The 12,594-nt window shown below is 40.9% G+C and overlaps 1 protein-coding gene across 1 annotated transcript in view; it reads left to right on the top strand.

Annotated features, from left to right (window-relative positions):
• The first annotated feature begins 1,795 nt into the window (after positions 1-1,795).
• The window catches only part of LOC109964993 (laminin subunit beta-1-like), a 25,264-nt gene continuing 14,465 nt past the window's right edge, over positions 1,796-12,594 (top strand). The window contains exons 1-10 of the mRNA XM_020608659.1: positions 1,796-1,914; positions 2,417-2,589; positions 5,415-5,550; positions 6,766-6,839; positions 7,666-7,854; positions 8,019-8,082; positions 9,278-9,480; positions 9,721-9,841; positions 10,408-10,596; positions 11,032-11,208. Of these exons, the coding sequence (XP_020464315.1) occupies positions 1,881-1,914; positions 2,417-2,589; positions 5,415-5,550; positions 6,766-6,839; positions 7,666-7,854; positions 8,019-8,082; positions 9,278-9,480; positions 9,721-9,841; positions 10,408-10,596; positions 11,032-11,208 (1,360 nt within the window). The 5' untranslated portion in view covers positions 1,796-1,880. The remainder of the gene's footprint in view (positions 1,915-2,416; positions 2,590-5,414; positions 5,551-6,765; positions 6,840-7,665; positions 7,855-8,018; positions 8,083-9,277; positions 9,481-9,720; positions 9,842-10,407; positions 10,597-11,031; positions 11,209-12,594) is intronic.

Raw genomic sequence — 12,594 nt, 5'->3', positions numbered from 1 at the left:
GCTGCTAGAAAACGGAGTCAAAGTGTCTTAAAAGAACGAGAAAAGGTGTTGATAACTTACCAAGAGCAACACTTCTGAAAGGACTTCGTTAAGCTCATGCGCCTTCCGGTCCGTCTCTATCATGGGTCCGACGCTCTAAGGGGGTCATTAATGTTCCACTTCGTCACTTAGATTTAAAATATCATACATGTTTTTAAGTATTAATATTTCATATTATGCTCACATTTTAAATAATATTTCTCTCTAACTGACCCTTTAAAAATCCTTACATACTTTGTCGACATGAAGTTACAGTAATCCTTACTGGATAAACCGAGATCATGGACATATGAATGGAAACCTGGATACAGCATTGCTAGACCACGCACATTTATTCCTAAGAAAGTTGCTCAGTGCCCAAAAGGACAAAAAAGATGGCGGACTGGCCTCCTCGGATGTGAATCATTTTATTGTTGTTTGTTTTGTTTTGTTTTTCTGTTAGTTTTTTGTTTTGTTTTTCTAAACTTTTTTTAATTCAGGGTAGGTCCACTGAGAGGTCACCTCTCTTTTGCAGGAACGCCCTGGCTTTGGTGTTCACATTCACAGCTGGGGCGGACCAGTACAACCACAGAATGACCTGTGGCCACTGAGCAGCTCCACTGGAGGGTGAGGAAAGCACCCTCACAGACACTTTCGGGGTGTACCCTACACACACATGACAAGAGGGAGGAGGACTGAAAACATTTCAGACTCTGTTGGATCTGTGTCTATCCTTGAGTCATGTGATGACATGTATCACTATATAGACAGCCAGTGTAAAGAAGGCTTGAGAGAGAGGAGGATCTGGATGTTCTATGACCCTCCCATCTGCTGTCACAGAGTGGCCCAGGCTGTAATGGCCATTGAGATTATATATGTTGTACAGGAGGCAGCACCTTCGGCAGCTGGTTTAGAGTCTGTGTCCAGAGAACAGCTCTCACATTTCATCACTGTACATGAACCAGCCAATTTCGCAGTTGTGTCAGCACATTCAGAGAATATGGCTACAGCAAAAATACTGTGGCTAAAACATGAACAGCAATAGAAACTCAGACTGTCCAGGAAATAATTACAAAGAGGCAGAAGAAACTCCTAGAAGGCCTTTTTGATTACTATGACCCAGAAATTGAATATGAGACATCAGCAGACTTTTCTCAGGATATTTTATTGATGTAGAAGACGTATCTCAGTTAATGTGTAGTAGTTTTATTTTACATTTATTGCCACATTTTACTGATATGAAGTTACTTGTTACGGTGGTACCAGACTCCACCACCAGGTGGCAATGTATCTCCACATCTTTATCTCATCTCATGTCAATAGGATGGAGAGAAGAATATTGATTTCCAAATCAAAATGCAGCCTTTTTTGTTTGTCTTCTCTTTTATGCTAATGTAAATGAAAAAGTTTGAAAATGCACACCACTAACTAAATCACAGTATCAACTGATGAGCCTTAAGAGATGGGTCCGGCTTTATCTGAAGTGTAGATACTGTAGTATAGATAAATAGCAATACGCTATAATAAACACAGTATATCAAATTGTCCATGCATGTTAAATATAAATATAAATATTATTAATTTACACAATGTAGCATATACAGCCCACATTACTGGACTTGTACCGCATAATAAATATTTCTCAATAATGTGTTTAATTTGCCAAACTGTTTAATAGGGGGGCCGGCAGAGGTTGCGCTCGTTTCCCATAGCGCATCGTGGCGCGCTGCTGACACAGGGGTGGAGTTGTTTGGTGGGATGCGGACTTTTTACAGACACCTCCCTCTGCCTGTGGCGTTACAGTTCAACTTCGCAGGACTCATCAACATCTTCGACAAGTTGTCAGCGCTCCGCTGTTGGAGATGTCGCTAATAATCCACATTTTAGCGACACTGGGTGAGTTGAAGGTTTCACTTTATGCGCACAGTTTGTTCTAATGAAAGCTGTTGACCTGCTCTTTGGGAGACGATTCATATTCTGTAGCTGCCAAAATATTCGCTCTCACGTCCAGTAACAACACATGTGACGACATCCGTATGTAAACCATTATCCACTGTTTGCCTGTGTTTTTTCCAGAAATGAAACTGTTCCAGAACGTTAGAAAATATAAAACTGCCACAGGAAAGATTGAGAGAGAAGTCAGACTTTCTACAGTTTATCCTAGTTTGTCATGAGCTGCACAGAACCTCAATCCTCCTACCTACAGAGGAAATCCGTGTGTTTTTAATTAAAAAGAACAGACTGTAAGGCTTCTCTGCACCTGAGTTTTATAAATGAAACCAAATGAAGTCATGGTGTAATGCTTTGTGAGAAGATTCACCACTTTAACGTCTGAGTTTGCAGTGAAGAGCTTGTGCGTGTTGCATGTTCTCACCGACAGCATTTTAACTGCTTGCAGCTCTGTGGTGTCCTGTCACGGCACAGGAGCCAGAGTTTGCGGATGTTTGCACCGAAGGCAGCTGCTACCCCGCCACTGGTGACCTGCTGATCGGCCGGGCGCACAAACTCATCGCCTCCTCCACCTGCGGCCTGGAGAAGCAGGAGCGTTTCTGCATCGTCGGACATCTGGAGGTAAGTAAAGAGCCCAGGCTGCTGGTTGTGTGCTGGATGAGATATGGATGAGTGGTTCCACATCACTGACATTACATTACAAACATTACATCGTCAACACAAAAACAGTTTAATTCACATTCATGGGGAGTTAAATACACCCCAATACTAAATATCCTATGTATTATACAACATTCATATACAGTAGTTTTATTTTCATATTTTAGTCTAAGTAGACAGTTTGTACTGTATATAGAAAACTACCTCAGTATATAGAGTAAATAGGTAAATGGACACTTACTCCAGAACTGTAAGTACTTACTTTTATGTCATGCAACTTTATGCAGCACTTCTACTAGACTACAGTACGCCGGACAATAGTGTACTTTTTACTCCATTACAGGTATTTAGGGGTATATACTGTAGTTATATATTAATAAAAAAACACAATTAACTAGTGATGGGCAGATGAAGCTTCATGACGCAATGAAGCCTTTCATCCAATTGGTTCACTCCAGCGCAAAGCTTCTTGTTAGACTCAACAACCTGACAATGAATAAAGTTTTTTAAACTAGCTCCAGCTACCACAGGAACATGCTACTGGGTAGTTTTATTTTACAATAAGGCAAGTAAATTTGCTTATACTGTTTAAGTTTTTTATAAAATGTATGCATTTATCTGAGCCATCTGTAATTGTAGGCCAATAAACGTCTAGTATGTTTATAATATCAGTCCAAACAATACAGGACCCTGAACAAGGACATTGTATACCAACATCATTACTGCAACCTTTTTCCACAAATAAGTCATGCTAAACACTGGCCTTGATCGAATAAATGAGGTCAGAAGAATTTGCTGTCTTTTTCTATCATTTGTGGAGGAATTGCTGGTGACTGTGCAGAAAACTTCTCAGTATGAAACAAAGTGGGTCAGTTCTTTGTACCGAACCAAATTCATTAAAGTGATATAAAATGTGGCAGCAGTGTCGTCCTTGAAGATGAGATTTTTATGATAATGACTTATCGCTGATGAATTATTGCAAAAGAAAAGGGTCAGTTGACGTCAGCAACGTGGCTGAGTGAGTGATCTAAGCCTCGTTAAATTGAAGAGTCAGTCAAGTTTGCATTGGTGTGATAATGATGAAAGTTGCATGGACCCACTACAGTAACTTGATATCAATTCTGTTTCTGCAACTTTTGCAGTGATAAACCCAGAGATAAACTACCGAGATGATGTTGTATGTGTGTGTGGGGAGGAAAGCATGCACATGTACAGTATCTGCTTGCCGTCTTGTTGAGTGGGAGTTCAGACATTCCCCTTCACAATAAATGCGCTGTGTGCCTCACAATCCCAGCCCTGTTTGCATGTGAACCGGGGGCGAGGTAGGAGATATTCTCTTTTTATTGCACAGCCTTTGGCAAGTTGTGTGTGTGAATGACATCCTTATGAAATCAGACACACTCTGGGGCTTTTGTGAGGATGAGCACAGTCCTCAAGTATGAGCTGCAGATGAGGGGGGAGGAAGTCAGACTGAAGTAGCAGACTTTTTGTCTAAACACTGCTAAGTGGAGCACTCATGGAGACACTGCTCACATTTCATCAGACACACAGTTTGCTAAGCTCTGTGAAGTTGAGAAACATTTTGTTTATTAACATGCGGTATTGTGAGATTTACAAAATTGTCTCCTTGTGAGTGAACCTGTTTGTGTACATGCCAAAGCATCTGTTGTGCAGCGAGGCCCCTGCTGTTGACAGAGGCACTGGATATGAAACAGGCAGACACACTGGTAACATGATGTATACTGTACATCGCTCACTTTAAATCAGTCTTCCTGCACTGTATCAAGTAGATCACAACTAGAGCCTGGATAGAGTCGTGCTCCTGTGACAACTTAATTTATTAGCAGATCAGCTGAATGGGACATGTTGATAACTGATTGACAGTGTTAGGGTTTAGTCCCCCTCACCTGGAGGGTGAGGGAGAACTGGGGTTGGACTCAAGATGGCTGACCCAGGTGCTAGTACAAAAAAGGTGGTTTAATGGAATAAAAACAACATGACAACAAAACAGGGTCCATAATACATACAACAAGGGAAGGGCAGTGATGACTAAGGAGACCAGGACGGTAAACACACAAACTAACGACAGGAACTAGAATAGCAGAGGATGAGAACGGACAAGTGAACAAAAAGAACCAACGTAAACAATGTAATCCACAGCACAGAGACTGTCAGCGTGGAAGACAAAGGTATAAATAAGGAAGCCAACAAATCACCGGAATACGTCTCAGGTGTGCGCACCGACCCACGAGTCACTAATTACCCGATGCGACACAGCTGAGGCGTTGAGCCCGCAAAAAGGGAGAGTAGGAGAGGGAAAAAGAAAGAGAGGCAGGTCGGGCCGAGCGGACCTGACAGACTGTTTCTATATTATTTCAGGCCAAAATCAAAAGAATTTACTAGTTCTAGTTTCTCAATGTGAGGATTTCCTGCTTTTTTTGGATAAAACAAGCAGCTTGGACTCTGGGAAATGTTGATGTGCATGTTTCATTATTTTTGACATTTAAAAGTCAAATAATGAGGTGATTAATCAAGAAAATAATCAGCAGGTAATCAATAATAGAAATAGTTATTGCAGTAGATGCAATGAAACAGGTATAACATTCCCCTTATACGGTTAGACAGTACAGTATTATTCAACAAAAATGTGTCATTATTTGCTTTATTGGAACTGCTTTCTGCTAAAAAAACAGTTCTTATGAAATTGTTGATAGTCCAGTTATATGGCAAATACCACGGGAGGTGAATGATCCTTTAACACCTTCTATGCCCTCTCTGTCCAACAGGAGGAGAAAAAATGTTTTGCATGCGACTCCAGGGAAATGTACGATGAGGACAGCAACCAAGTCAGCCACACCATTGAGAACGTGGTCACCACCTTTGCCCACAACCGCCTCAAGACCTGGTGGCAGTCAGAGAATGGTGCGTGGCAGAAAACACAGTGCGTTTGTTGTTGAATGAAAGAGACACGACTCCAGTTCACTCCTGGTTTGAAGTGTATGAAGAGCAGAATGGTGTGGGAACTCTCACTGAGGCTGTTCTCGTTGGAACTGAGCTCAGTAACGGCTGGACAGGAGCTCACAGAGCTGTCTGTAGCCAGTGACAGCAGAGCTTGGAGGCGGGGCCTGCAGCTGTGCTGAGGAGGACAGGTGTGCTGAAAAGAAAGATGTGTTCCCACTTCAACACAGACAAAAAAGGAAGTGTGTAATGAGACAAGGACTCAATGCTGGGAATAAAAGTAGTTTACTATTATCTACTAACACAAGGAGGCATAGCATGCTTGATCCAGTGCCAGTTTCCAGTGCAGGAACTTTTGCAGGAATTCAAGAACCTGAATCATGTATCCCCTTCATAACATCATCCCTTAAAGAATCACATGACAGTGGGCTCCAGCACAGACTAAGAAATCCTGCTGTCTGCTCCCACAGTCCTCCTGTACATGCACACACTGTTCCTTCTGGGTGGTGGGAATCTGTCAGAGGGGTGACTCATAGAGGGGGCGGCACCCAGCGCTGCAGATGCCTTTGAAACAGCAGGAAGCTGCAGACACACAATGGCTTTGCTTGGGATTTCCTAATTCCCAAACTGTGGCCCTCCAGTTCCATCATTAACCTATGGATGGATTACTGAACGGGCCTATTGGGCACAGGCGCAGGGGCCCAAGAGTTTAGAGGGCCAGTGGCCAAAGATATTTCAGTCTGGACTGACATTGCATCCCTAGAGCCATGATGCCAGTGTGGATAATAAAGCACAGTTTATTCAGAAATCACTGTTAATCTTAACAAAAGGTTTGATTTTCTAAAACTTATTTTTATAAGTTATGTTACAACTTTAATCACTCGGCTCAGTAGTTCACTGCTTTCGACTGGACAGCACAACATGTTTTCTATTTAGCTTAGAGCAGGGACATTACCAACAAACTTAGTGAAGGAATTACAAATATCTGGCATAACAATCCAGATCCAAATTTGATTTGGACTGTATCCGGGTGTTGTCAGAGAGCCATCGGTCTCGGCTACACAAACAGAGTGAATGGGAATGCGTTGACGTTTTAAATACTGAACTGTTGCAAATGGAGAGAAGAATATACAGCTTTAATTGTTCGTTTCCTGTGTGACTGTTTCCTTTCAATTGCAGGTGTGGAGAACGTGACCATTCAGCTGGACCTGGAGGCTGAGTTTCATTTCACACATCTTATCATGACCTTCAAGGTGCCTATTTTTTCTCCCACCAACATGCACACATATACTGTATATATCATACAAATACCCTCGTACCCACGGTATGGAGATAAACATGTTGAACAGCTGTGGTAGTGGAGCATGGAAAATTGTTCTGGTCTCTGGAGAGTGGTGGGAAGCAGAGGAGGAGGGAGAGGACGACTTTGTGGTTCTGCAGTAAAAACTGGTCGGACATGACGGTGGCCAGCTGGATTCGTGCCTCTCGTTGATATAATAGTAAAAAACACACAGTCAAAGACACAGACATGCACAGCACATCCTGTCCCATCCTGTTTTCTGTTAGGAAAGATCAACAGCCACCACCCTTACTGTATCATACTCATTTCACAGTAAGAGATTAGAAAAAAACATGTAGGAAAATATACTTTTTATCAACATGTTTTGGACTGGATATCACTGTGATTTGGTTTCCTTGATCATTTACACAGAATCCTACATGTGAGATGATAACGCAAAGTAATCGGCTCAAAGAAATGCATTGAAAAATGAAATGGAAAACATAAAAATTGTGGTTTTTGTTCTCAAGTACAGGAAATGGAAGGGTTATCCTGACTTGTAAGATTAGTTTCCGTTCATGATGGAAAAGTATAGATTCAAAAAATGGAGCTTTAGCCACATTTACATTGTATTTTTGGGATCAGTTACTGGATATGGAACACAGTCAGCGTGACACTAAAGAGCAATGAGAAAACAGAAAGCGATGGTGTTGGCTTGAAATGAGCAGTGACTAAAAATCTGAGACATTTTACAATCAAACAAGTGATTTAGTGACATTTCCATTGCTCTCTGTTGACAGACGTTTCGTCCGGCTGCCATGGTGATTGAGCGGTCTAACGACTTTGGGAAGACGTGGCAGGTTTATCGATATTTTGCCTACGACTGCGAATCGTCCTTCCCCGGCGTTTCTTCGGGGCCCTTGGTCAAAGTGGATGACATCATCTGTGACTCTCGCTACTCAGACATCGAACCGTCCACCGAAGGAGAGGTAAGTTTACTTACTGAACTTTTTTGAGAGCTTATTTATTTCCCAGGTTTTCTTCTATTAAGATCAAAATCTAGCATTTAATGTACTGCAACTCTCCTGAGATTGTGATGCAGTAAAAACTCACTTTGAATCGAGACTTTCACTTTGTTTTCTCTCTTTTCAAGGTGATATTCCGGGTGCTGGACCCCGCCTTCGAAATTGTGGACCCCTACAGCCTGAGGATACAAAGTGAGCTGCTCCAAATTTGCCATAAACAGCTGTCATCACAGGTGCTAGTTAGCTAAGGGGCAGCGACATTTCCTTCTCAAACTGACTTATTTAAATTTGATGACTTATTCGAAGTCTGAGGAGGTAAAAACACCAGAACAATAAGACGCAGTGAAACTAAATTTCATTCTTTTGGTTAATCATTAACAAAGATTTCTAATGAACGTTACACAATAAACTAAATTTGGCATATTTGTAAGGAAAAATAAGTATAACTTTAATGTACATATCTTAGTGTGGTGCAGAATACAGTTAAACATCCAGTAATTAATAATTAATTAGCAGAGAAAAAGTAGTAGCATGCTTTCTTATTATTATTTAACACTTAAGATGTTTAAGCTTTATTTTGTAGGTCTGCAACCTCTTAATTATTCCCAAGATGTTTCCCAGAACAAACTACAAATATACTGTAATAATATTGGAAAGAAAAGCTCATTTTAAACCCAAGAAATTCCCAGAAATTGTGATTAGAAACTTATTCTCGTTATACAGCAGTTTATGCTTGCAGGTGGATAAATTTTACATCTTTGTAAGTGAGCTGCTGTGTGCTGACTGAATAGGCAATGATTTGAAAATTACAGACCAATAAATAAAATCATTGCCAAAATAAAAAGTTAAAACAGACAGTGGTAACCAAAAACCACACCAGGGAGGTTTAATTTTACCAGAGTGTGACGAAGACACTGCTCACGTTTCATTGGACACACAGTTTGCTAAGCTCTGTGAAGTTGAGAAACAGAAAAGCAAGAGGGATGGAAGTGATTTTCATTATTATTTTAGTTATAGTCTAGGTAACAGACAGCTACTGCACCTGGAGCAGAGCTGCAGAGATCAGAGGTCAGACAGCATGAGTACTAGAAGGAATTTCACATGTGGAAGTGACTGAGTCTCTGTAGACTCACCTGCATCCAGACTGAGACGCTCACACACACATGTAGAGGCCGCATGTTAAGTATGTGGTGAAAGCTGTGGGTGGAACAGGAATGATATGATAACCTACTGCACCTTGTAGAGATTTACAGAACAGAGGTCTGACTTTTAAAACTGAATGAGCAGCCAGGGAGCAAAGTATTTAACTCCTGAATTGACTCTGCTCAGTGGCCACGGATTTCCCTGAGAAAATAAAGTTGTAAAAGGATGTGTATTGTGTGCGCAGACATGTTGAAGATCACCAACCTTCGGGTGAAGTTCATGAAGCTCCACACGTTGGGCGACAACCTACTTGACTACCGTGAAGAGGTTGTGGAGAAGTACTACTACGCCATCTTTGACATGGTTGTGCGCGGGAACTGTTTCTGTTACGGCCACGCCTCGGAGTGTGCCCCCATGACGGGAGCATCAACAAGTGCCGAGGGCATGGTACATCATACTCACTGTCAACTGACCAAAGAACTCTAAAGTAGAAAACACAAAGCATGCAACTTCCTTCTCAAGAGCACCTGAATGTTTTGTACAGCTGTTTGATAATCTAAAATTAAAAAATAAAGGCCAGCAGGAGGCTTGAATCTGCATATTTTAACACAGTTATTATGACAAATCCAAAATATAAGCAGCTGTTAAAATCAGCCTTAATTTACCTGTGTGTGTGTGTGTGTTTAGGTCCACGGCCGCTGTGCGTGTAATCACAACACAGAGGGACTGAACTGTGAGCGCTGTCAAGACTTTTACCAAGATTTGCCTTGGAGACCTGCAGAGGGACGAAACACCAATGCCTGCAAGAGTAAGAACACAAACCAAGCTGTCCGTCTTTTGCTCCCACCTGTTTGCCCTTAAAGGAAAAGTTTGACAATGCTCTTCCTCACTTTCTACCACACCCCTGTATGTATGTGTAGTATAGAGCCACAGCCCGTTAGCTTAGCTCAGCATAAAGACTGGAAAGAACAAACTTTAAAAAAATACACCTACTACCAGCATGAATAACATAATACACTATAGGCCATTTTTAATGTAATGCAGGGTTTACAAACGTCACATTGTGGCTAAACGAACCATCTTAGCTGTTTCTAGCCTTTATGTTAAGCAAATTTGTTCATGACTCTAGGTTGATGTAAAAGCTCAGTCCATCTTATCTTTTCCCAAAATGTCTAACTTTTCTTTTAATAACCTTTATGTAGAAATTTTATAAAACATGTTTACAAAGTGATACAATACTAGAGCATCAGTGATATATTGATTAGTCCGTCTATCTAGTTTGATAATTGATTGTTTCTGTCACTTTATGTACATTTTGCTGTCTGAACTTCTTAAATGTTAGGATTTATAACTTTTCTCTGTGTTCTTTTTCAGAGTGCGAGTGCAACCATCACTCCACCAAGTGTCACTTCGATCTGGCCGTGTACATGACGACCCTCAACACGAGCGGAGGCGTGTGTGAGGACTGTCAGCACAACACGGTGGGCCGACAGTGCGAGCAGTGTGCACCTTTCTTCTACCAGCACCCCAACAGAGACCTGAGGGACCCCAGCGTCTGTGAACGTACATCACATCTATTACCTTTGACCCCTGAGCGTGCCAACACCCATGTTCTTCTTTATGGGCTGTCAGCACACGTCCTCCTCTGGCACACTTGTCTTTGTGTTGCTTCCTTAGACATGCACCATCTGGAGCCACACTCATCAGCAGTGTTGGAGCCTCTGAAATGAAATAACACACTGCGTTTGCAACTCTGCTCTTCATTATATTGTCCTTTCTCGCTCACTAATAACTTACTGGACCTGTAATGCTACTGTAATGTACTGTATGTGATTTTACTAATTCCTTTTCCTTACAAGCACTACATAGTCATACAGTATGGACAAAATTTTCTGCATGTCAGTATTTAAAAATATCTTCCCATTACCATAACATGCAGTAATAATTAGCATTCATGTGTCCACAGTCAACCTTATGTCATTGTTATTGTCTCCACAGCATGTAACTGTGACCCAGCCGGATCTCTGCAGGGCGGACTGTGTGACTCGAGGACCGATGTGGCGGCTGGGATGATCTCGGGCCAGTGTCGGTGCAAAGCCAAAGTGGAGGGAGAGCGCTGCGACCACTGCAGACAGGGACACTATGGACTGGGACAGGGGCCTCATGGCTGTCTACGTAGGTGACAGTTAGCTGGACCTGTTTTACTGTATGCTTCTAAATTATTGTCTGTCAAACACGTCAGTTCACATAATATTCACGTTTAGGCCAAGTATATTTCATCTCTCTGTGTCATGTTAAAATGGAGTTGGATATAATTCATGGATTATTCCCCTCACTATGAAACAAGATTCCATTAAAATACCACAAGCTACTGCTTAATCTACCCCTGAAAACATAAGAAAACTCTTTAATCTTAGATTAAGGTACATAGTGTGGTAACACCTGCAATTTTCTGATTGTTTGGCTTTTAAAACATCCAAAAAGAAGTATTTGTCACAGTACCCTAGAGTACAAAATGACATTATCAGATGACGTACTTTGTCTAACCATCAGTCCAGAACCCACAAGTATTTATACTTGAATATAAGACCAAGAAAAGCATTAAAAAAGCCAGGCCATCTAATGTTCAGAGTTTATGCTAAATAAATAACAATTATCAAAATAGTTTTCTTTCTGTTGACTAACAGTTAGCTCCCAATTTCTCTATTACATGTAATTTGAAAACCCCTTAAAACACCTTAACACCCTGAAAAGATCTTAATTAGCAAATTAATTTAAAAAAATTTTAACATGTCGTTTTGACTTGGGCAGTTCCCCAATAATATGAAAATAGCAAAGGTTATTCCACTGTATAAATCTGGTGATAAGCACAACTTCACAAATTATAGACCGGTTTCTCTGTTGCCACAATTTTCAAAAATCCTGGAAAAACTCTTTAATAACAGATTAGATACATTTACTGATAAACATAAAATCCTCTCTGATTGCCAATATGGTTTTAGGTCGAACCGATCGACATCTCTGGCCATTACGACCTAATGGAGGACATTACAAGTGCTATGGATGAGAAGAAATACACGTTAAGAATATTTAATGACCTAAAAAAAGGCATTTGACACAATCAATCATGAATTATTAATGGACAAGTTAGAAAAATATGGGATCAGAGGAATGGTTCTGAAATGGATTAGAAGTTATTTGACACAGAGGCGTCAATTTGTGAAGTTGGGTGAATACCAATCGAGTGAGCTGGACATTGTATGTGGAGTGCCTCAGGGTTCTGTTTTGGGACCTAAATTATTTATACTATACATCAATGATATATGTAAGGTTTCTGATTTAGTGAAAGTGGTTTTATTTGCTGATGACACTACCATATGGGCATCGGGTGAAAACCTACAGCAACTCTCTGGACGGGTTACACAGGAACTTGAGAAGATAAAGAAATGGTGTGACAGTAATATAGTATCTCTGAATTTGGATAAAACTAAATTTATGGTATTTAGGAATCGTAGACTAGATAACGAACTGCAAGTGAAAATCGGGGGAGCTAATATAGAA

The sequence above is a fragment of the Monopterus albus genome, unplaced genomic scaffold (genome assembly GCF_001952655.1).
Source record: "Monopterus albus unplaced genomic scaffold, M_albus_1.0 scaffold94.1, whole genome shotgun sequence".
Classification (NCBI taxonomy): Eukaryota; Metazoa; Chordata; class Actinopteri; order Synbranchiformes; family Synbranchidae; genus Monopterus; species Monopterus albus.
The sequence above is the reverse complement of the archived record's forward strand: the minus strand, read 5'-3'. Positions and strand labels throughout refer to the sequence as shown.